Source organism: Tachyglossus aculeatus, chromosome X4 (assembly GCF_015852505.1).
Source record: "Tachyglossus aculeatus isolate mTacAcu1 chromosome X4, mTacAcu1.pri, whole genome shotgun sequence".
In the NCBI taxonomy this organism is placed as follows: domain Eukaryota; kingdom Metazoa; phylum Chordata; class Mammalia; order Monotremata; family Tachyglossidae; genus Tachyglossus; species Tachyglossus aculeatus.
Genome location: NC_052098.1, coordinates 55,085,196 through 55,109,528, shown reverse-complemented (window position 1 = coordinate 55,109,528; position 24,333 = coordinate 55,085,196). Strand labels below are relative to the sequence as shown.

The following is a 24,333-nucleotide window of genomic DNA, read 5'->3' as shown; positions in this document are numbered from 1 at the left end:
CGTTTTCTGGGGTGTTTTTTTCCTCCCCTTTTTTTTGTCCTTCCCTTCTTTTCCAGGCACAAAGGGGAGGTGTCTGGTTTAATGTCCCTGATTGGTTCACAAACAACCAATCCAGCCAATGCAATTTCAATACACCTCACCTTTGCTCTCTTTCTCTCTCTCTGTTTTAAAATGATATTTGTTAAGTGCTTCTATATGCCAGGTGCTGGGCTAGATACAAGATAATCAGGTGGGATACAATCCATGTCCCACATGGGGCTCACAGACTTAATCCCCATTTTGCATATGAGGTAACTGAGGCCCAGAGAAGTTAAGTGGCTTCCCCAAGGTCACACAGCAGACAAGTGGTGGAGCTGGGATTCATTCATTCAATTGTATTTATTGAGCGCTTACTGTGTGCAGAGCACTGTACTAAGCACCTGGGAGAGTACAATACAACAATAAACAGTCACATTCCCTGCCCACAACAAGCTTACAGTCTAGAGAGGGGGAAACAGATATCAATACAAATAAATAAAATTACAGCTATGCATATAAGGGCTGTGGGGCTGGGAGGCGGGGGAGAGCAAAGAGAGCAAGTCAGGGCAATGTGGGAGATGAGGAAAAGTGGAGCTTAGTCTAGGAAGGCCTCTTGAAGGAGATGTGCCTCCACCTGCCCACCCCCTTCAAAACTTTATTGAAGTTTTGCCCGGTGGGCAGTCCGGGCCAGAGGCAGAATGTGGGAAAGGGGTCGGCTTTGAGTCAGGCAAGACTGAGGCACAGGGAGAAGGTTAGCCCTAGAGGAGAGAAGTGTGCGGGCTGCGTTGAAGAAGGAGAGAAGCGAGTTGATGGAGGGCTTTAAAGCCGATGGTGAGGAGTTTTTGTTTGATGTGGAGGCGGATGGGCAACCACTGGAGTTTTTTGAGGAGCAGGGTGTCGTGTCCTGAATGTTTTTGTAGAAAAATGATCCGGGCACCAGAGTGAAGTACGGACTGGAGTGGGGAGAGACAGGAGGCTGATGCAGCAATCCAGGCAGGATAGGATGAGTGATTGCATTAATGTGGTAGCAGTTTGGATGGAGAGGAAAGGGTGGATTTTAGTGATGTTGTGAAGGTGGGACTGACAGGATTTAGTGACGGATTGAACAGGATTGATTAGGACTCAGGTCCTCTGACTCCAAGACCCATGCTCTTTCCACTGGGCCATGCTCCTTCTCTTAGTCTTTTTTCCTCCTTACCCGCCCCCCCCCACACACACACACACACCTGCCAACATTTACACTTTTTTAAATATTCCATTTGATCAAAACTAGAATAAGTTTCCAATATGATTCCTTCAAGTAGTCAGGCCTTCCAGTGACTGCTCAGGTGAGATTTCTCCATTGTTTCTCAGGCTTGGTGAAAAGATTTCTCCTGATGATTTTGCCCGTGAATCAAATCAAAATCAGATATGAGGATTTAGACCTGTCTTGGGTTTTCCATACTCCATAGGGCCGGGAATGGCAATGAAATGAGATTAGAGAAGAAAAAGAGTAATTTTGAGAAAGGCAAATGTAGTTGCTAGGAATGGGTTTTTTTTTTAAATGTCGATGGGACTGTGGTTGCTTCTCCAGAGAAGAGGTAAAAATCTGATTGCTTGCCTGCTCCACAAAACTCGGGAATAAGATAATAATAATAATAATAATAATAATAATAATAATAATAATGATGGTATTTGTTAAGCGCTTACTATGTGCAAAGCACTGTTGTAAGCGCTGGGGGGATACAAGGTGATGTTAACATTATAAAGGGGAATTAATCAATCAGTAGTATTTATTGAATACTTACTGTGTGCAGAGCACTGTACTAAGTGCTTGGGAGAGTACAATATAACAGAGTTGGTGGACACCTTCCCTGCCCACAAGGAGCTTGCAATTTAGAGGAAGAGTACAAATTGCAGCATGAGAGGTATAGGGTAAACATAGGAAATAACTTCCATAGTAGGTGGACATTGGAATGGGTAGCTGAGGGAGTGTGAGAGCTTTTTGAAAACTGAATTCTCATCTATCTGGAATTGTTCAATTGTGGTCCTGTCTGAATGGAAAGGAATAATCAGTCCATCAACTGTATTTATTGAGTGCTTACTGTCTGCAGAGCACTGTGCTAAGTACTTGGGAAAGTACAATTCAGCAGAGTTGGTAGACACATTCTCTGCCCACAACAAGCTTACAGTCTAGAGGAATAGCCAAATTGGCCTCCTAATGGCTCTTCTAGTCTTATGAGTCTATAATTATCTTTTCTCACATGCAGTCTAAAGACTCTCTGCCCCCAACCCCTTCACCCCACATCCCAAATGCATTTTAAAATAAGTATCTGATGAGAAATCCTGTTAACTACTCAGTTTCTGGGTGCCAACCACAGTATTAAGCACAGGGGTAAATACGAGATAATCAGGTTGGACACAGTCCCTGTCCCACGTGGGGATCACAGTCCAAGGGGTAGAGAGATCAAGTATTGAATCCCCAGGAAGCTGAGATATAGAGAAGATAAATGACTCACCCATGGTCACAGAGCAAGCAAGTCACAGAGCTGGGATTGAACCCAAGTCATCTGACTCCCAGGCCTGTACTGTTTCCACTAGGCTATGCTGCTTCCCAGCTTTCTTTTTTCATTCCCCCAACTAATAATAATAATAATAATAATGATTGCTAAATTCTTACTATACGTCAAGCATTGTTCTAAGCACTGGGGTCATACAGGTTAATCCCATTGGACACAGTTCCACATGGGACTCAGAGTCTGAGTAGGAGGGGGGACAGGTATTGAATCCACATTTTACAGGTGAGGAAACTGAGGCACAGAGAAATGAAATACTCCATACTTCATGCTGCTGCCCGGATTATCTTTGTCCAGAAACACTCTGGGCATATCACTCCCCTCCTCAGAAATCTCCAGTGGTTACCAATCAATCTGCGCATCAGGCAGAAACTCCTCACCCTCGGCTTCAAGGGTCTCCATCACCTCGCCCCCTCCTACCTCACCTCCCTTCTCTCCTTCTACAGCCTAGCCCGCACCCTCCGCTCCTCCGCCGCTAATCTCCTCACCTTACCTCGTTCTCGCCTGTCCTGCCATCGACCCCCAGCCCACGTCATCCCCCAGGCCTGGAATGCCCTACCTCTGCCCATCCGCCAAGCTAGCTCTCTTCCTCCCTTCAAGGCCCTATTGAGAGCTCACCTCCTCCAGGAGGCCTTCCCAGACTGAGCCCCTTCCAGGGTCACATAACAGGCACAGGGTGGAACTGGGATTATAATCCAGGTTTCCTAGGCCCTTGCTCTTTCCACTACTCCATGCTGCTTTCCAAGCTTGTATTCTCCCATGCGCTTAATACAGTGCTCTGCACACAGTAAATGCTCAATAAATACTACTGATCATCTTCTGTCCATAATCTATGGGAGATTCTCTATCACTCAAACTCAGATTGACAGGTAAATTTAAGCCCCACTGAAAACACCAAACAATTAAAAGGCTCGTTCTCATTATCTCCATAGCCTTCCCTGGAGAGGCAGAGTAATAGTAATGGTAACCAAATGTTCAGCATTACAACCCTACGTACATTTCAGCATTTCAGCCTCTGATTGTTAAAAAATGTCATGACTGTCATTTTCCCTTTGCCCAAACAAACCTGAATTCATCTCATATAGGACACATGAGAAAATAGGCATGGAAGTATTTTGAACTCCTGGGAACAAGTTCACTATACAATGTCAAGGAATTGCTTTGATCACATTTTTATTTCCCAGATGAATCTGCTATTCCCACTTTTCAACAATAAAGGCATTAGTCAAGTATGTGGGGGCTGTGGTTTGTCAGATTTGGGGACGGAGGGAGATCCAGGCCAGGGAACAGTGTGGGTGAGAGGATGAAGTCGGGGGAGGATGGGGGGGAGGGGGGGGAGAAAGAGGTGAGAGCAAAGGACAGTTAAAGAGTGCTAGTTTGATTTGATTTCCCCTCTCTACTCTTGAGAAGGTAGCCATAAGGATTGGAGTTTGATCTTGGTGGATAGAACAGCATGACACTGGGTGTGTGAGTGTATGCATATCAGGCACAGAATAGTTGAGTTAATAGAGAATGGATCAGATATTTAAGGGTTAAAGTGCAACCTGATGTCAATCTGTATTGATTTGTGTCTGCCTCCTATTACTTCAATAACCCCAGCTCTGCCACTTGTCTGCTGGATGGCCTTGGGCAAGTCAGTTCACTTCTCTGTGCCTCAGTCACCTCATCTGTAAAATGGGGATTAAGACTGCGAGCCCCATGTGGGACATGGACTGTGTCCAACCTGAGTAACTTGTATCTAGCTCAGTGCTTAGTATAGTGTCTGGCATATTGTAAGTGCTTAACAAATACCATAAAAAAAACCCCACACTTTTGGTCTTTTGTTGCCCTATCTTTTCTTTCCCTTCCCATCTTGCTTAACTATTTCAAAGTCCAACTTTTCCCTCACTATCTAATCAGACATGTTGTTTGCCAGTGTAAATTTATGACCCTACCATGACGTTTTTCTTCTCTTTTTTCTGATGCCTGTTTTCATCCCCCTTGTGTGGCATTCTTGGGATATTATGTTGTGTAACAATGCTGTTTCAATATAACTAATATTCAGTCATTTTCCCTCCAAAGAACTCCCCCCCACCACACACACACTAACACACCCAATTCAGATACCCAGTCTCTGTCACCGTATCTCTTTAGACAGGAATACTCTTGAACTCCTGATAGGCAGTGCCACTTTTTCATGCAATCCCATGTCCTCTGCCTACGTAGTCCTTCCCTGACACACTACTCTACACAATGCCTGATCAAGATGATATACGCTCCCCCCCAGGAGAATTTTCAATTCTTTCAGGAAAGAATTTCCTGACAAGGAACGTTATTGAACACTGGAATTGGATAGCAAATGGAGTTGGGTAACTCTCCTGGAGGAGAGGATAGATTCAAATTTGTCTAGGTTGGTTTCCATAAGATCCTAAATGGCAGCAAGGAACAGACTGGATCAGTGCTTTTTTACTAACACCCTTCACGGAACACTAGTTAGTACTAGAGTAAGTCCCATAAGCTAGACAAAGAAGTGGTGCAGGTATTCTTTCAGCTCACTTGTTTGCTTTAAATAACTGTTGAGTCTCTATTGAAAGGGCAGAATTGGGCTCTCTTGGGGGGAAATTGACAATTTATCAATTAAACTGGCCTGTTGGGGTACTCAATATAACTTGGGGGAAGTGGCGGGGAGGGCAGGGACTCAATGATTCATAAGGTCCCTGAATTACAGGAGCAGAGGCAAATTTTGCCACACTGGCAGCTAGGGGAAAGCCGCCATCTCTCCCTCTCTTGTAGGTACAATTCTGAAAGAAGCACTGGGCAGACATTGGCTCTGGTGGTGGGCTTAGAAGTGCAACAGTGAAAGAAGAGACCGGTGAGAGCACAAATATGTGCCCCGGCCACCTGCTATTTTGGCAGTTCAGCTTGGGGGCCCAGATGGCCCCAGAGCAGTATGATGTGGGCCCCTGGGGCCAGAGCAGCAGCAGGCACTTGGAGCAGCGAATAAGCCAATGGCTAGGCAGTAGGGGAAATGGGTAGGAGTCCTTCTAAGAGAGGGAGAAAAATGAGGAAGAAGGGAAAAGGAGAGGGACAGAATTAGAAAGAGGGAAGAAAGACGGGGGGAAGTGGAAGAAAAAATTCAAGGAACAAAAAGATGAGGCAAACATGAAATGAGATGACATGAAGGAAAACATTAAAAAGGAGCGGTGCAGGACAAGAGGAAGTGACACAAAATAGGAAGTAAGCCGCTTAGACTGTGAGCCCACTGTTGGGTAGGGACTGTCTCTATGTGTTGCCAACTTGTACTTCCCAAGCGCTTAGTACAGTGCTCTGCACACAGTAAGCGCTCAATAAATACGATTGATGATGATGATGAAGTAAGCAAAACTGATAGGATGAGAGAAGGTAAGAATGGAGAAAATGAAAGGAAAAATGAGAGAGGATATAATAATAATAATGATGATGGTGATGGTATTTGTTAAGCACTTACTATGTGCCAAGAATTGTTCTAAGTGCTGGGGTAGATACAAGGCAATCAGGTTGTCCCACGTGGGGCTCACAGGATAGCCATTCATTCACATATTCAATAGGTTTTATCAAGCGCCTACTGTGTGCAAAGTACTATACTAAGCATTGGGGAAAACTGCACAGATAAAAATTAGGGCTTGTCTCTGGATCTCAAGTGACTCACAATCTAAGAGTGAGGCAGTCGACAATGGATGCACAAGGAAAGCTGAAACAATAAAAACATGACATGAAAAGGACAGGAACAGCTATAAATTTGGTGAAGGCAACAGAGCATTGCAGCTAAAGGAGCAGAATTTCAGGGTCTCCTCCACACAGGGAAGCCTGTTCAGAGTCCAGCAGTCACAAGAGTCACAGGCAGTCTTCCCAGTGTCCCAATCATTGGGAAGGCCTCACGCTGCTGCTGCATCTTCACCTTGCCTGGCGGAAGGCCAGTCTAATGGAAGCCTCAGGTGGTGTAGGCATCTCCTTCGCAGGTAGCAGGCTTGGATTCTCTGATGTTAAATGAATGGGCCGAGTTCTCACACTGCCGCTTCTGGCTTTACTCTGCCACGCTGCAGCAGGGCCCAAAAGAGCAAAGAAATGTGGAGGGAACAGAGACAGGAAAAGAATGTGGATGGATTAAACAGATGAGTGAATGAATGAAAGAAGGGTTTCGGGTGTAAGAGAATATGCAGATAGTTCAGTCAATCAGTAATCCTATTTATTGAGCACTTACTGTGTGCAGAGCACTGTTGAGAGGGTACAGTATAACAAAAACAGACACATTCCCTGCCCACAACAAGCTCACAGTCTAAAGAGGGAGACAGACATTAATATAAATAAAAAATAAATAAAATACAGATTGGTGACAAAGTGTATGGGAAATACGATGTGTGGGTCCGTGAGTGGAATAAAGTGAAGAGTGGAAGGAAGAGAAAGTTTCCTTTTTGTTTTCAGGGTTTTTTATGGTATTTTTTACGGTATGGTAAGCACTGGAGTAGGTACAAGTTAATCAGGTTGAACACAGTCCATGTCCTACATGGGGCTCACAGTCTTAATACCCATTTTACAGATGAGGTAACTGAGGCACAGAGACTCCCAGACCCATGCTCTATCCATTAGGCCACACTGGGTAGGAAACCAGGTGGGCTTCAGTGACACTGAGTGGGTTTCGATGATGTGAGATGATTGCAGAAGTAGCATGGCCAAGTGAAAAGACCATGGGCCTGGGAGTCAGAGACCTGAGTTTTTATCCCAGCTCTGCAACTTGCTTGCTGTGGGACCTTGGCAAGTCACTTAACTGCTCTAGGCCTTAGTTTCCTCAACTGTAAAATGAGGATCGGATCCAATCCCTGTTCTCCCTCCTACTTAGACCATGAGCCCCATGTGGGACAGAGACCGTGTCCAACCCAATTAACTTGTCTCTACCCCAGCACTTAGAACAGTGCTGGATACATAGTAAGCACTTAACAAATATGGTGGCAAGAATAATGATGATGACAATAAATTCTGGATGGTCCATAAAACCTGCGATTTAACTTCTTATGGTCATTATCTATCCCTTTATTTATTAACTGTAATATCACTCTGTTTTCAATATTTTACAGTCAATCATTAATACCTAAGGACTTAACAAATATGGTAGCAAGAATAATGATGATGACAATAAATTCTGGATGGTCCATAAAACCTGCGATTTAACTTCTTATGGTCATTATCTATCCCTTTATTTATTAACCGTAATATCACTCTGTTTTCAATATTTTACAGCCAATCATTGGTACCTAGATTATATCTTTATTTTAACCTCACCTCCTGGAAAGCAGGCTCCAAGGACCTGGAATGAATATTTGCTTGGATCGCTCTGAGGAGATAGTCCAACCTCGTGGACAAAGGTGTTGTTTACTATGAAAGTTTGCTATGTCCCAATACAGTAGAGCAGTGACTGTTGGAAGAGAGGGGCAATAGTCAGACCAGACCAATTTATCTTTGAGTCAGGGAGCCCATGATAGGTGAGTGTTCACAAAACCAGAGCACAAGCAGTAGGCATGCACAATGAGTGATCATTGTTAGAGGACAGCTGTTGATGTCATTCAAAGGACCAGAGTCCAAAGTCACTACTGTCCACCTTTCCACATGCACTAATCTGTTTTATTTTCTCGTTGCCATTGGCAGTTGGTCTGGAGTTACCTCTGTCTTCCTCCTGGGGCCTGTCCAGAATAAAAAAGAGGAAAAACACTTTGATGTTCACAAAATCCCATACTGGAGGGAAAGTTGGGAAGCCATTTGAGGTAGTATTTCCTAACTCCTTCTTCTCAGTCAGCCAGTTAGTCAATTTTATTTACTGAGCATATTTACTGCCTGCAGAGCACTGTACTAAGCACTTGGGAGAATACAATATAATGATATGAGACACATTGCCTGCCCACAGTGAGCTCATGCCCATTGAATCAAGTAAGATTCCCCTTCCTCAATCCCAACCAATTAAAGCCTCATATACCAGAAAGCCTTACTGAGAAAACAAGCTTTCAAAGATTTCCCCTCACACCCAGAAACCCTTTCTTGGGTACTATGACAGGAGGAGTGTTAATTGGGGGCTCAAATCACATCCCAGGAACTCATATGTACCCCTGGATCAATCAATCGAGGGTATTTACTGAGTGCTTTCGGTGGGCCTAAGAGATGTTGTATTTGTCTGGGATCACCTCAGACCTACATCCTTGCAATTAAGAGGAGTCAAGCATTTGGGTGGGGAATAATAATAATATATTGTTGTATTGTATTTTCCCAAGTGCTTAGTACAGTGCTCTGCATACAGTAAGCACTTAATAAATACAATTGAATGAATGAATATGGTATCTGTTAAGCACTTACTATGTGCCGGGCACTATACTAAACACCCAGGTGGTTACAAGATAATGGGGTTGGACACAGTCCTTGTTCCGCATAGGGTTCACAGTCATAATCCCCATTTTACAGATTCATTCATTCAATCGTATTTATTGAGCGCTTACTGTGTGCTGAGCACTGTACTAAGGACTTGGGAAGTACAAGTTGGCAACATATAGAGACGGTGCCTACCCAACAGCGGGCTCACAGTCTAGAACGGGGAGACAGACAACAAAACAAAACATATTAACAAAATAAAATAAATATAATAAATATGTACAAATAAAATAGAGTAATAAATACGTACAAACATATATATACAGGTGCTGTGGGGAGGGGAAGGAGGTAAGGCGGGGGAGGAGGGGGAGAGGAAGGAGGGGGATCAATCTGGGAAGGCCTCCTGGAGGAGGTGAGCTCTCAGTAGGGCTTTGAAGGGAGGAAGAGAGCTAGCTTGGCAGATGTGCGGAGGGAGGGCATTCCAGGACAGGGGGATGACGTTGGCCAGGGGTCGACGGTGGGACAGGTGAGAACGAGGCACAGTGAGGAGATTAGCAGCAGAGGAGCGGAGGGTGCGGGCTGGGCTGTAAAAGGAGAGAAGGGAGGTGAGGTAGGAGGGAGCGAGGTGATGGAGAGCCTTGAAGCCAAGTTACAGATGAGGTAACTGAGGCACAGAGAAGTTAACCAAGCCACACGGCAGACAAGTGGCGGAGCCAGGACTAGAACTCAGGTCCTTCTGACTCCCAGGCCCGTGCTCTATCCACTAGGCCATGCTACTTCCTTGTATGAGAGGCAGAGTTGTTCCATCTGGGAAAAATTAGGAGATGTGGGACAACTGGAGCAAGGAGAGAGGAAGGAGGAAGGAACATTTTCAAGTGCGGCTTAATGCACCTCATTAATTAATTATTGCACTTGTTAAGCATTTTCTATGTGCCAGGCAGTGTACTAAGTGCTGGGATAGATAAATGCAAGACGATAAGGTTGGTCACAGTCCTTGTCCCACATGGGGCTCACAGTCTAAGGAGGAGGAGAACAGGTGTTGAACTCCCATTTTACAGATGCAGAAACTGAGGTACAAGACAAGTGATGTGTCTGGCCCAAGGTCATCACACAGAACACAAGTAGAGGAACCGGGATTAGAATGTAAGTCCTCTGACTCCCAGGTGCCCCTCTCAGGATTGCACCTGGAGAGTTTCCGGTACTCTACCAGTCTCGGCTAAGGGAGGGAGAATCAAGCAGAGGCATACCCATTCCATTCCTAGCTTGGCCAGTGGCTAGTGAGTGGAAGGCAATCTGCTACAAGTTAAAACTCCCCTGTGCTGGGCAGCAGCAGCATGGTAGAGAGTCGAGGGTGGAGATTCAATTTTACTGTGCGGAAGAAGGCAACAGTAAACCACTTCCATATTTTTACCAAGAAAACTCTGTGGATACCCTACCAGAATGAATGAATGAACAAATACCATTATATTATTATTAGGCATTCAGTCTAGAAGTTATTGTCGTGGGAATGGCCTAGACCTCTATAGGTGACGAGGAAAACCCTTCGAGGATGGGAAGAAAAATGGTCTAGACCAGGAGTGCAAGCCTCTGGAATGGAAATGCCACAGACAAAAAACGTAACATGCGTGAGAGCTGCAGATCAAAAAAAAAAAATTATTTTACACCAGAGTGGTGAGCAGACATTCTGGGTGAGGTGAGGGCAGGGAAGATGCGGTGAGTAGCGGCAAGCAGGTCTTCCCAATAGTGGGGGAGTGGTGGCAAGAAGAGGCAGCAAGGGTCAGGTCCCGCATCCCTCCCCAGCACGAGCCCATGTGGAAGGGGGCGCGGCCACCACCGAAAAGGGTAGGAGCAGGGGCCAACTTGTTGTCTGCCGGTACAGCAGCAAAATACTAAATAATAAAGCATAGGATATCTAGCTTTTTTCCCTGCGAGCCACTCAGTAAGTGAAGAGTCTGCCCACCTCAGTTTGACCACCTCTAGTCAAGATTCAGCATTTTAACCCAGTCTTTAGTCGGGAGGGGAACTGAGATAACGGGCATAAAAACCAAAGTTTCAAGAGTGCCTTGTGATTCTTTTTGTGGTATTTGTTAAGCGCTTACGCACTGTACTATGTGCTGAAGTAGATACAAGCTTAACAGGTTGGACAAAGTCCCTGTCCCGCATGGGGCTCACAGTCTTAATCTCCATTTTACAGATGAGGTCACTGAGGCACAGAAGTGAAGTGGCTTGCCCAAGGTCACACAGCAGACAAGTGGCAGAGCTGGGATTACATCCCAGGCCCTTCTGACTCCCAAGCCCGTGCTCTATCCATTAGGCCACGCTCTGATGAGTCTTTCTAAATGTCATCCTAAAGGGAATAAAATGATAATGGTTCAAGCTATTGTCAACATACATGGCCTTCTTTCTAACAAATGGTGAAACTGAGGAATTTCCAAAGGAAGTGATCTTCCCAAGATTATGCAATCGGTGCCAACCTGTTCTCCACCTAAGTCCTCGATCCACTCAATGCTGCTAGGCTTTAGGAAGAGGATATTGTTCAAAAAACCAAACATTCCCAGGAATTTTACCAAGGATTCCAAGTGCAGGGAAGAGGTTTCAGCTCCTCTCTCGTGACCTCTTCTGGACAACAGCGTGGCCTAGTGGAAAGAGCATAATGGGTCTGGGAGGCAGAGAACCTGAGTTCCAATCCCGGCTAAGCCGCTTGCCTGCTGTCACTTCACTTCTCCGGGCCTCAGTTTCCTCATCTGTAAAATGGGGATTCAATGCCTGTCCTCCCTCTTACTTAGACTGTGAGCTCCATGTGGGCCAGGGACTGTGTCTGATCTGATGAACCTGTAGCTACCCCAGTGCTTAGAACAGTGCTTGACACATAGTAAGTGCTTAACAAATGCCATTAAAAAAAAAGTGACTTATGACAAACCTACATTTTGCAAACGGACCTGCACTTACCTCTGGCACTTGGCACCAATGCCAGCTCATGAATAACTTGAAAAGAAAATCAGAGTTTGGAAAATTGTCCACCTGAGGCCACCCTGCTGCTTTGGCTTTTTTTTACCCTTCCTCCCTCCCTTCCACCCTCTGGCCCCATTCAGCTTCCTACCACTCTGGCCCGAAGGGAGGATGGCTGGGTGGGCAGGACAGCTGCCTAGGTTCTAGGGGAAGGAACAGGCAAGGAGTACTTATGGAGCCATGCTGCCCGGCCTGCCAGGAAAGAGAGGTCTGCAGTTTACCCAGCCTGACACACGACTGCCTGCGGAAAAGTTGCAGGTCAGGTTGCGGGAGCAGATTTTGGGTGTGCGGGGGAGGTAGGGGGTGGGCACGAGTACTATACTTAGTACTGGAGTAGGTCTCCAGTCCAAGAGCAGAGACAGCAGGTATAAATGGGCAGGACAGAAGATGGGAAGTGAAGTAGCATGGGAAGCGACAAGGCCTAGTGGAAAGAGCACGGGCCTGGGAGTCAGAGGATCTGGGTGCTAGCCCAGCTGTACCACTTGTCTGCTGTGTGACCTTGGGTAAGTCACTTCACTTCTCTGTGTCTCAGTTACCTCATCTGGAAAATGGGGATTAAAACTGAAAGCCCCAGGTGGGACATGGACTCTGTCCAATCTGACTAGCTTGTAAAGAAAAAAAAAGAAAGAAAATGATGGTATTTGCTAGGCACTTACTATGTGTAGCATTGTTCTAAGCACCAGGGTAGATACAATTTAATCACATTGGACACCATCCCTGTCCCACATGGGGCTCTGTCTTAATCCCCATTTTACAGATGAGGGAACTGAGGAATAGAAAAATGAAGTGACCTGCCCAAGGTTACACAGCAGACAAGTGGCGGAACGAGGATTAGAACCCAAGTCCTTCTGATTCCCAGCCCTGTGTTCTACCCATTAGCCCATGCTTCTTCCTTTGGCTTAAGTACAGTGCCTGGCACATAGTATGCACTTAACAAACGCCATTAAAAAAAAAAGGAGTCAGCCTGGGCTAGGCATGGCTCTTAGGGCAGACCGTTGTAAAAGGAATAGGAAAATATATTTTAAAAAACCAAACGAATTGGAGAACAATTACTATACAGTCATGAGCCCAATGAGGCTTTTGAGGGGTGTAGAGTGGTCAGAGATGCAGTTGCGAAGATGAAAGCAACACCCAAAGGCGAAAGTCAGAAGAAAGAAAACCACGAGGAACAGGGAATCGGAAACTGTCGCATTAAAAGATGGAAAAACTGTAGAGTGGAGTCTGGAGGAAGAGAAGAGGGCACAAGGAGGAAAGTATCAGCGCTTAGAACAGTGTTTGGCACATAGTAAGCGCTTAACAAATACTATTATTGTTATTATTATTATTATTATTATTATTATTATTATTATTATTATTATTATTATTACTAGCAGCAGCAGCTAGGAGGAGATGGCAGACTAGGATTGTTCCGGGCTTGATTTAGCTAGAGTTGATCAAGGAGTGTTTAAAACTGCATTCAGGGTAGTTTGGGATGAAACCGCAATTAACTAAAGTGCACGAAAACAGTTCTGTCACTTTTTCCTGACTCTTGTTCAGCAATACATACACCCAATTCACACAAATACACAATGAGAAGCAGCGTGGCTCAGTGGAAAGAGCCCGGGCTTGGGAGTCAGAGGTCTTGAGTTCTAATCCTGGCTCTGCCACTTAGCTGTGTGACTTTGGGCAAGTCACTTAACTTCTCTGGGCCTCAGTTACGTCATCTGTAAAATGGGGATTAAGACTGTGAGCCCCATGTAGGACAACCTGATTACCTTGTATCCCCCCAGCGCTTAGAACAGTGCTTGGTACATAGTAAGCGCTTAACAAATGCTATCATTATTATTAATTCCAGTTCCCTTTACTGTGAGAGGGACTCGTTCTTTAGAGACATGTGGGTTTGGGATTAGTTTTTGGAAGAGGGTATGGTTTTCATCCATTGCAGGAACAGCAACTGTGTCAAGATACCCATGGAATCACCCAACATGCCACTAGTTCTTTGGACCTACTGATTTTAATTTCTTTTTCCTTTCAACCATATTACTTCAAAACCCCAAGAGGTGACTCCAATGGACTGAATGTTTGGAGGATCAGGTCTTTCACAAAACTCTTCTTTCAGAGCCCTGCAGGCAGCCCTGTTCTGCTACTCTGCCTGCTGTGTGACCTCGGGCATATTACTTAACTGCTCTGTGCCTCAGTTTCCTCATCTGCAAAATGGGGGTTCAATTCCCGTTCTCCCTCTTAATTTAGACCATGGCACTATTAGGGACAAGGACTGGGTCCAACCTGATGATTTTGTATTTACCTCAGCCTAGGGCAGTATTTGGCCCACAGTAAGCACTTAACAAATACCACAATTGCTATTAATATTATACCACTTTGACAGGGACTCAGTTTTTTTTATGGTATTTGTTAAGCGCTTACTACATGCCAGGCACCGTACTAAGCACTAGAGTAGAAACAAGCTAATCAGGTTGGACACGGTCCATGTCCCACATGGGGCTCATAGACAATCTCCATTTTACAGATGAGGTAACTGTGGCACAGAGAAGTGAAGTGACTTGCCCAAGGCCACACAGCAGACAAGTGGCAGAGCAGGGGTTGCAACCTAGGTCCTTCTGACTCCAAGGCCCGTGCTCTTTCCACTAGGCTATGCCGCTTCTTAGTTGTGGTGGACTGTTACACAGCAGAGAACAAATTGCTTCTGGTGGTGCAACATCCTGTTACAGAGAGAGAGAGAGAGAGAGAGAGCGTGTGGTCACTGCAACCACCAGTGTAATCAGCAGGTTTCACTAGACGGGATTCGGGTGAGGCAGCTCGGCTGTTTGGCCTAAAAAAATAAATAAATGGACTGAACCACAGGGACGCCCTTGAATCACCTCACTGCTCCATGGAGCGAGCCCGGGGAAAGTTCTCCACTGCAGGCCCCCCCACCCCCCCACCCCGAATCCCATAAGACAAATGGCCGTGAATGATTGTGCTTCACCTTAAAGTGCCAAATGTAACACCTCCTCCTAACTGGAAAGGCACTCTCAGCCCGGTCAGAGTAAAGTCGGGTGAAAGTTTGACCTGAGGCTAGAGTACATTCCAACATGCTTCACTAGATTGGGCTCCACCACAAAGGCTCTCTCGCCCTTCCCCCGCAGCAACGAGTAGAGCGCTGTGTCCTTGGCAAAGCCTCCACGGCAGTGCAGTTCAGCCAGGTAGCTCAGGACCCGGTGGGCCGAAGGAGCTGAGAAAAGCATGGCAGGGGTGCAGCACTCGGTAACAGGCATGACGTTGTACAGGGCAGGAGTCAGCCGGCGCAACTCCAGTAGGTAGTGCCGGCCTACGAGCTCCACCAGCCCCATGCTGAACATGGCGAAGAAGAGGACGACGGGCCAGCTTGGCCCCGGGCGGCCGGCGAGCCGGATGTACGCCCAACTCAGCAGAGGCCCCAGAAACATCCCCACCCCGAACCACTCCAGAATCCTCATGGGCTCAGGGTTGATGTAGTGCTGAAGCCTCTCGGGGTGGTAGAGCTTCAGGTAGAGAGTATCGGCAAGCTGCGACTCAGAGAAGCGCACTCCCAGAAAGTGATGCAGGACAGGGAAGATCTCTTCGTCGGGGATGGCGTCGTCTTCCACCAGGAGGATGTGTTCCGGGTTGTAGGTCTGCAGGGATTTCTCCAGGCAGTAGGCGTAATCCTGCTTCTCCTTCTCGAACTGGTTCACGGGAGGGGCATCCGGGGAGCCCTCCCCAGCTTCCTCAAAGCGGCTGGCCAAGGGGAAGAAGTTGGCTAGCAGTTTGGCATCCCGGTGGCGGTCGGGGTCGCGTTCCACATTGCACAGCAAGAGCTGGTAGCCCCAGCAACGGGGGCCGCAGCGCCGGAGGAGGCGATGGAACCGAGACGCCACCTGGAGAACGTAGTGGAAGCCGGGCTGCCTGTCCACGGTGATGATCGTGATCACAAGCCAGGGCCGGGGCACAGGCGGTCCGGTCCAGGACGGAGACCCGTTAGTGGCCCGCAGCTCTTCGAAGTAGTGGAGGGCGGCCTGGCCTTCCTCTAGGTTCTGCTGCAGGAACTCCTGGCTCATACGATCTAGGTGCCACTGGCGCAGAAAGAAGTAGGAATAGAGGAGTCGGTGGCAGGCCAGTGGGGCCAGCAAGCCAAATGTAACTACGCTCAGGAGGAAGAGCTGGATGGAGAGGCTCGACCAGGATAAGCGGAGCCACCCTCGGGGGCGCATGACCGCTGAAGGAGAGGCGGCTGGGTCATGCTCATGGCCTAAGCTCAAGCATCTCCCTGCTGTTGGCTCTGTAGCCCGGCGAGCCAAGTTCGACCCTGGAAGGAGGGAGCAGAGCAAGGGAAGAGAGGGGAGGGGGATAAGTTGACAAAAAGTTGAAAAGTTGACAAGTACTTCAAAAATGCAGACTGAAATCGGAGCATCGGGACTGAACTCACGAACAAACAAATAGATGAAAGAATGAATTCTGGGCCAAGCGATCCCTGTTTGGCAAAGGCTTCTCTCTAGTTGTTCAGTGACCTATGATGGATCGCGTGTTCGAAACACGGACCCTGCCGTGAAAACAAAGATGGTTTGTGGCAGCAAAGTCAGTCCGGACACAGGAGGAAAGAAAACTAGGTTAAGGTGTAAAAGAAAAGGCGTAGTCAAGAAGTGAACAAAAACAGGAAAATGTGGCCCACAGAATGGGTACAGTATTCCAAGTCAATGAGGCTTCTCCCTGGCATTAAGTGGAAATATTTGCAAAGTTTTTGTTCAGGTTGGGAAATCCCTTTGTTGGCTGAAAAATATTTTCAGACTATAGCTGTTGGTAAAACCTGGGTTTTGGGTCTTAGGCAAGTCTCCCAAATGTGTTCCTTGCTCGGATTCTTCTATACACCCAGTTCTACCAGAATGCGTATTTTCACTACGCACTTTGGCTCATCAATCAATGGTATCTATTGAGCATTCACTGTGAGCAGAGCACAGTAGAGAAACAGTGTGGTTTAGTGGAAAGAGCATGGACTTGGGAGTCAGTGGTTGTGCGTTCTAATCCCAGCTCCGCCACTTGTCAGCTGTGTGACTTTGGACAAGTCACTTAACTTCTTTGTGCCTTGGTTACCTCACGTGGGACAACCTGATAACCTTGTATCTATCCCAGCACTTAGAACAGTGCTTGGGACATAGTAAGCTCTTAACAAAGACCATCACTATTATTATTATTACTAAGCCCTTGGGGGAGTATGATACAACAGAGTTGGCAGACAAGTTCCCTGCCCACAAGGAGCTTACAGTCTAGAGGAGGAGACAGACATTAATATAAATTATGGACACGCATGTAAGTGCTGTGGGGCTGCGGGTCGGGAATATCAGGTGCTTAAAGGGTACAGGTCCAACTGCAAGGGCAATGAAGAAGGGAGAGGGAGTAGAATACTGTTAGAGAATTACAGGACATATTTGTCTGAAAACCTGAGCCTGTTTGGATGTGGGATGCTGCAATGTTGGGAGAAATGGCTTGTGCACATGGGCACAAACCTTGGACACTGTGAGGGCTAAAGTCACAGTTTTCCAAGAACCCAACCCCGGCATTTTAGGGGAACAGTCCCTGATTTCTACCTTCCCCTTAGGCTGCTGCGTGGGCAATCTGGACAATCTTCATAAAGCCCATTGATGCTGCTAAGGGAAAAGGGGCTTCCTCCTCCCTCAGACTATGAGCCCCAGGTGGGACAGGGACTTATGTCCAACTCAATTGTCTTGTATCCACCCTAGTGCTTAGAAGAGTGCTTGACACATAGTAAGCGCTTAACAGGTACCAAGTTTTATGATCGGCAGTATTACTATTCATTTCTCCTAGGGAGGGAAAAAAAACCCAAAGGCCTGAGGGAAGAAGTTACCGAACAGAGTTGATGAATAATAACTGTCTCCCCTAAGGACAACTGTTACCAAGTGTTGAGCTCCTTCAGAGCAAAAGGCTGCTTTTGGAAAGCTAGATTAAAGGGATGTGGAGAAATACTGAGTTTAGCACTTAGCATCTGCCAGCAGCCCGCGAAATCAAAGGCGCAGTTAAATTTTGCTTAATGCAGCCAGTAGACCAGTTTGTGTGATGATCTTAATGAATTTAAGTCAAGAGAAGGTTTATCTGGCACCATATTACACTGTACACCACCCTTGCCCCACAGGGGCTTTATAATATCATGGGAAGCAATTCATCTGATTGGGAGTAAAACTGAATATTTTAGACAATGTCAGGGAGTGTTTCATGCTTTAATTTAGGTTTGCTTTGCCCAGATGAATTTGCACAATCCCTGAAGGTACTCTCACCTTTTGGGACGAGGAACACATCAAACACACAGATTCAGAAAAAGCTCATTCATTTGGATTAGAGGGAGAAAGGGGAATCCAGGCAGAGTTGAAAATAGTATTTTAATTCAGTTTTACAACAGTGGCATGAGTCTCTCTGTCTGTGTGTGCTGTGCTGGAGGCAGGCTTGGCCTGGCTGTATTGCACTGGATAACAATCAGGGTGCAAGGAGTATAGACTGGCAAAGTGCCTGGAATATTAAAAGTTACAACAAGAAAGACTGGAGGAGGCACAAGGGTTAATGGAAGTGGAAAGCATTTTTATTTTTGTCCTAAATCCTGTCCAGGCAACAGGAAAAGAGTCTATTTTCGATAGATTCCATCCCTAGTGGGATCACAGAGTGCAGTGTTACAGAGTCTCCCTCTCAATTAATCAATCATATTGAGGGCTTACCATGTGCAGGGCACTGTACTAAGTGCCTGGGAGGGTACAATATAAGAGTTCCTAGACATGTTTTTTGCACTTTCCCTGATTTTTTCTTTAAACCTCATAAGGCGGCTGGAAAGCTCTGTGTTTCTTTCCCAAGTGCCTCAGCCCTTTGCAACTTAATTTAGGATTTCTTCTCCCCCCTAGACTCATTGTGGGCAGGGAATGTGCCACTTGTCTGCTGTGTGACCTTGGGCAAGTCATTTAACTTCTCTGGGCCTCAGTTACCTCATCTGGAAAATGGGGATCGAGACTGTGAGCCCCACGTAGGCCAGGGGCCGTGTCCAACCCGATTTGCTTGTAACCATCCCAGTGCTTAATACAGTGCTTGGCACACAATAAGCACTTAATGAATACCATAATTATTGTTATACTGTACTCTCCCCAGCGCTTAATACAGTGCTCTGCACACAGTAAGCACTCAATAAATACGATTGAATGAATGAATGAATGAATGGTCACTTGTTTTTGTACTTTTGCCCTTTCTAATCTACACACTAGAGGGCAGGTGTTGAGCTAAAGAGGAAAGTGCTGGAAATACGCTTTGCTGAAGTCAGTCAATCGATTGTACTTATTGAGTGCTTACTGTGTGCAGAGCACTGTATTAAGCGCTGGGGAGAGTACAGTATAACAATAATTATGGTATTAATGGAAAAAATGAATTATTCCATTATTTTTAGGAGACCAAACGCCAGCACAGTGGAAGCTAACAGTACACCCAGGTTTAAGTAAACTTTTGGAGTGTTTGTCCAACTGTAGGTGGATGCCGCTAATCGCTTTGTTAGCTTTAGATAAAGGTCAGGATTTTTAATGGAAAGGAAAGTTTAATGGTTAAAGGTTCAACATTTGCTATGACCTTGTAAATATTCTTTTAGCTCTCCATTCTGAGTCTGTTAATAATGGCCCTCTCCTTCAAGGGGGTCTGCCAGCTGAGGAGAGGTAGGGGCCTAGTGTGCTTTTCAACCAGTGGCGAAGAACAGTGTGACTGACCACCTGACTTCTGCTCTCAGGAAAAAGGCAAAAAAAAAAAGGCTAGCTAGCTATCTTAGATGGGGAGCCCCATGTGGGACAGGGACTGTGTCCCAGATGCTTATATTGTATCAACCCAGGTGCTCAGTACAGTCTCTGGCACAGAGTAAACACAAGCCCGTTGTTGGGTAGGGACCGTATCTATGTTGCCAACTTGTACTTCCCAAGCACTTAGTACAGTGCTCTGCACACAGTAAGCACTCAATAAATACGATTGATTGATTAGAACAGTGCTCTGCACACAGTCAGTGCTCAATAAATACAATCGAATGAATGAATGAACAAATACCATTATATTATTATTAGGCATTCAGTCTAGAAGTTATTGTCGTGGGAATGGCCTAGACCTCTATAGGTGACGAGGAAAACCCTTCGAGGATGGGAAGAAAAATGGTCTAGACCAGGAGTGCAAGCCTCTGGAATGGAAATGCCACAGACAAAAAACGTAACATGCGTGAGAGCTGCAGATCAAAAAAAAAAAATTATTTTACACCAGAGTGGTGAGCAGACATTCTGGGTGAGGTGAGGGCAGGGAAGATGCGGTGAGTAGCGGCAAGCAGGTCTTCCCAATAGTGGGGGAGTGGTGGCAAGAAGAGGCAGCAAGGGTCAGGTCCCGCATCCCTCCCCAGCACGAGCCCATGTGGAAGGGGGCGCGGCCACCACCGAAAAGGGTAGGAGCAGGGGCCAACTTGTTGTCTGCCGGTACAGCAGCAAAATACTAAATAATAAAGCATAGGATATCTAGCTTTTTTCCCTGCGAGCCACTCAGTAAGTGAAGAGTCTGCCCACCTCAGTTTGACCACCTCTAGTCAAGATTCAGCATTTTAACCCAGTCTTTAGTCGGGAGGGGAACTGAGATAACGGGCATAAAAACCAAAGTTTCAAGAGTGCCTTGTGATTCTTTTTGTGGTATTTGTTAAGCGCTTACGCACTGTACTATGTGCTGAAGTAGATACAAGCTTAACAGGTTGGACAAAGTCCCTGTCCCGCATGGGGCTCACAGTCTTAATCTCCATTTTACAGATGAGGTCACTGAGGCACAGAAGTGAAGTGGCTTGCCCAAGGTCACACAGCAGACAAGTGGCAGAGCTGGGATTACATCCCAGGCCCTTCTGACTCCCAAGCCCGTGCTCTATCCATTAGGCCACGCTCTGATGAGTCTTTCTAAATGTCATCCTAAAGGGAATAAAATGATAATGGTTCAAGCTATTGTCAACATACATGGCCTTCTTTCTAACAAATGGTGAAACTGAGGAATTTCCAAAGGAAGTGATCTTCCCAAGATTATGCAATCGGTGCCAACCTGTTCTCCACCTAAGTCCTCGATCCACTCAATGCTGCTAGGCTTTAGGAAGAGGATATTGTTCAAAAAACCAAACATTCCCAGGAATTTTACCAAGGATTCCAAGTGCAGGGAAGAGGTTTCAGCTCCTCTCTCGTGACCTCTTCTGGACAACAGCGTGGCCTAGTGGAAAGAGCATAATGGGTCTGGGAGGCAGAGAACCTGAGTTCCAATCCCGGCTAAGCCGCTTGCCTGCTGTCACTTCACTTCTCCGGGCCTCAGTTTCCTCATCTGTAAAATGGGGATTCAATGCCTGTCCTCCCTCTTACTTAGACTGTGAGCTCCATGTGGGCCAGGGACTGTGTCTGATCTGATGAACCTGTAGCTACCCCAGTGCTTAGAACAGTGCTTGACACATAGTAAGTGCTTAACAAATGCCATTAAAAAAAAAGTGACTTATGACAAACCTACATTTTGCAAACGGACCTGCACTTACCTCTGGCACTTGGCACCAATGCCAGCTCATGAATAACTTGAAAAGAAAATCAGAGTTTGGAAAATTGTCCACCTGAGGCCACCCTGCTGCTTTGGCTTTTTTTTACCCTTCCTCCCTCCCTTCCACCCTCTGGCCCCATTCAGCTTCCTACCACTCTGGCCCGAAGGGAGGATGGCTGGGTGGGCAGGACAGCTGCCTAGGTTCTAGGGGAAGGAACAGGCAAGGAGTACTTATGGAGCCATGCTGCCCGGCCTGCCAGGAAAGAGAGGTCTGCAGTTTACCCAGCCTGACACACGACTGCCTGCGGAAAAGTTGCAGGTCAGGTTGCGGGAGCAGATTTTGGGTGTGCGGGGGAGGTAGGGGGGTGGGCACGAGTACTATACTTAGTACTGGAGTAGGTCTCCAGTCCAAGAGCAGAGACAGCAGGTATAAATGGGCAGGACAGAAGATGGGAAGTGAAGTAGCATGGGAAGCGACAAGGCCTAGTGGAAAGAGCACGGGCCTGGGAGTCAGAGGATCTGGGTGCTAGCCCAGCTGTACCACTTGTCTGCTGTGTGACCTTGGGTAAGTCACTTCACTTCTCTGTGTCTCAGTTACCTCATCTGGAAAATGGGGATTAAAACTGAAAGCCCCAGGTGGGACATGGACTCTGTCCAATCTGACTAGCTTGTAAAGAAAAAAAAAGAAAGAAAATGATGGTATTTGCTAGGCACTTACTATGTGTAGCATTGTTCTAAGCACCAGGGTAGATACAATTTAATCACATTGGACACCATCCCTGTCCCACATGGGGCTCTGTCTTAATCCCCATTTTACAGATGAGGGAACTGAGGAATAGAAAAATGAAGTGACCTGCCCAAGGTTACACAGCAGACAAGTGGCGGAACGAGGATTAGAACCCAAGTCCTTCTGATTCCCAGCCCTGTGTTCTACCCATTAGCCCATGCTTCTTCCTTTGGCTTAAGTACAGTGCCTGGCACATAGTATGCACTTAACAAACGCCATTAAAAAAAAAAGGAGTCAGCCTGGGCTAGGCATGGCTCTTAGGGCAGACCGTTGTAAAAGGAATAGGAAAATATATTTTAAAAAACCAAACGAATTGGAGAACAATTACTATACAGTCATGAGCCCAATGAGGCTTTTGAGGGGTGTAGAGTGGTCAGAGATGCAGTTGCGAAGATGAAAGCAACACCCAAAGGCGAAAGTCAGAAGAAAGAAAACCACGAGGAACAGGGAATCGGAAACTGTCGCATTAAAAGATGGAAAAACTGTAGAGTGGAGTCTGGAGGAAGAGAAGAGGGCACAAGGAGGAAAGTATCAGCGCTTAGAACAGTGTTTGGCACATAGTAAGCGCTTAACAAATACTATTATTGTTATTATTATTATTATTATTATTATTATTATTATTATTATTATTATTATTATTACTAGCAGCAGCAGCTAGGAGGAGATGGCAGACTAGGATTGTTCCGGGCTTGATTTAGCTAGAGTTGATCAAGGAGTGTTTAAAACTGCATTCAGGGTAGTTTGGGATGAAACCGCAATTAACTAAAGTGCACGAAAACAGTTCTGTCACTTTTTCCTGACTCTTGTTCAGCAATACATACACCCAATTCACACAAATACACAATGAGAAGCAGCGTGGCTCAGTGGAAAGAGCCCGGGCTTGGGAGTCAGAGGTCTTGAGTTCTAATCCTGGCTCTGCCACTTAGCTGTGTGACTTTGGGCAAGTCACTTAACTTCTCTGGGCCTCAGTTACGTCATCTGTAAAATGGGGATTAAGACTGTGAGCCCCATGTAGGACAACCTGATTACCTTGTATCCCCCCAGCGCTTAGAACAGTGCTTGGTACATAGTAAGCGCTTAACAAATGCTATCATTATTATTAATTCCAGTTCCCTTTACTGTGAGAGGGACTCGTTCTTTAGAGACATGTGGGTTTGGGATTAGTTTTTGGAAGAGGGTATGGTTTTCATCCATTGCAGGAACAGCAACTGTGTCAAGATACCCATGGAATCACCCAACATGCCACTAGTTCTTTGGACCTACTGATTTTAATTTCTTTTTCCTTTCAACCATATTACTTCAAAACCCCAAGAGGTGACTCCAATGGACTGAATGTTTGGAGGATCAGGTCTTTCACAAAACTCTTCTTTCAGAGCCCTGCAGGCAGCCCTGTTCTGCTACTCTGCCTGCTGTGTGACCTCGGGCATATTACTTAACTGCTCTGTGCCTCAGTTTCCTCATCTGCAAAATGGGGGTTCAATTCCCGTTCTCCCTCTTAATTTAGACCATGGCACTATTAGGGACAAGGACTGGGTCCAACCTGATGATTTTGTATTTACCTCAGCCTAGGGCAGTATTTGGCCCACAGTAAGCACTTAACAAATACCACAATTGCTATTAATATTATACCACTTTGACAGGGACTCAGTTTTTTTTATGGTATTTGTTAAGCGCTTACTACATGCCAGGCACTGTACTAAGCACTAGAGTAGAAACAAGCTAATCAGGTTGGACACGGTCCATGTCCCACATGGGGCTCATAGACAATCTCCATTTTACAGATGAGGTAACTGTGGCACAGAGAAGTGAAGTGACTTGCCCAAGGCCACACAGCAGACAAGTGGCAGAGCAGGGGTTGCAACCTAGGTCCTTCTGACTCCAAGGCCCGTGCTCTTTCCACTAGGCTATGCCGCTTCTTAGTTGTGGTGGACTGTTACACAGCAGAGAACAAATTGCTTCTGGTGGTGCAACATCCTGTTACAGAGAGAGAGAGAGAGAGAGAGAGCGTGTGGTCACTGCAACCACCAGTGTAATCAGCAG

At 46.3% G+C, this 24,333-nt stretch overlaps 1 protein-coding gene and 1 non-coding gene across 2 annotated transcripts; one reads left to right on the top strand and one right to left on the bottom strand.

Annotated features, from left to right (window-relative positions):
• The first annotated feature begins 10,108 nt into the window (after positions 1-10,108).
• Positions 10,109-10,246, top strand: LOC119948475. The gene has a single exon (XR_005456868.1). It is a non-coding gene; the product is annotated as a small nucleolar RNA SNORA7 (small nucleolar RNA).
• A 4,641-nt stretch (positions 10,247-14,887) lies between these two features.
• Positions 14,888-16,447, bottom strand: LOC119948021 (post-GPI attachment to proteins factor 4-like). The gene has a single exon (XM_038769816.1). It carries the CDS (start codon positions 16,157-16,159, stop codon positions 14,972-14,974), a length of 1,188 nt encoding a protein of 395 aa, XP_038625744.1. The 5' UTR covers positions 16,160-16,447; the 3' UTR covers positions 14,888-14,971.
• Between the last annotated feature and the right edge of the window lie 7,886 nt (positions 16,448-24,333).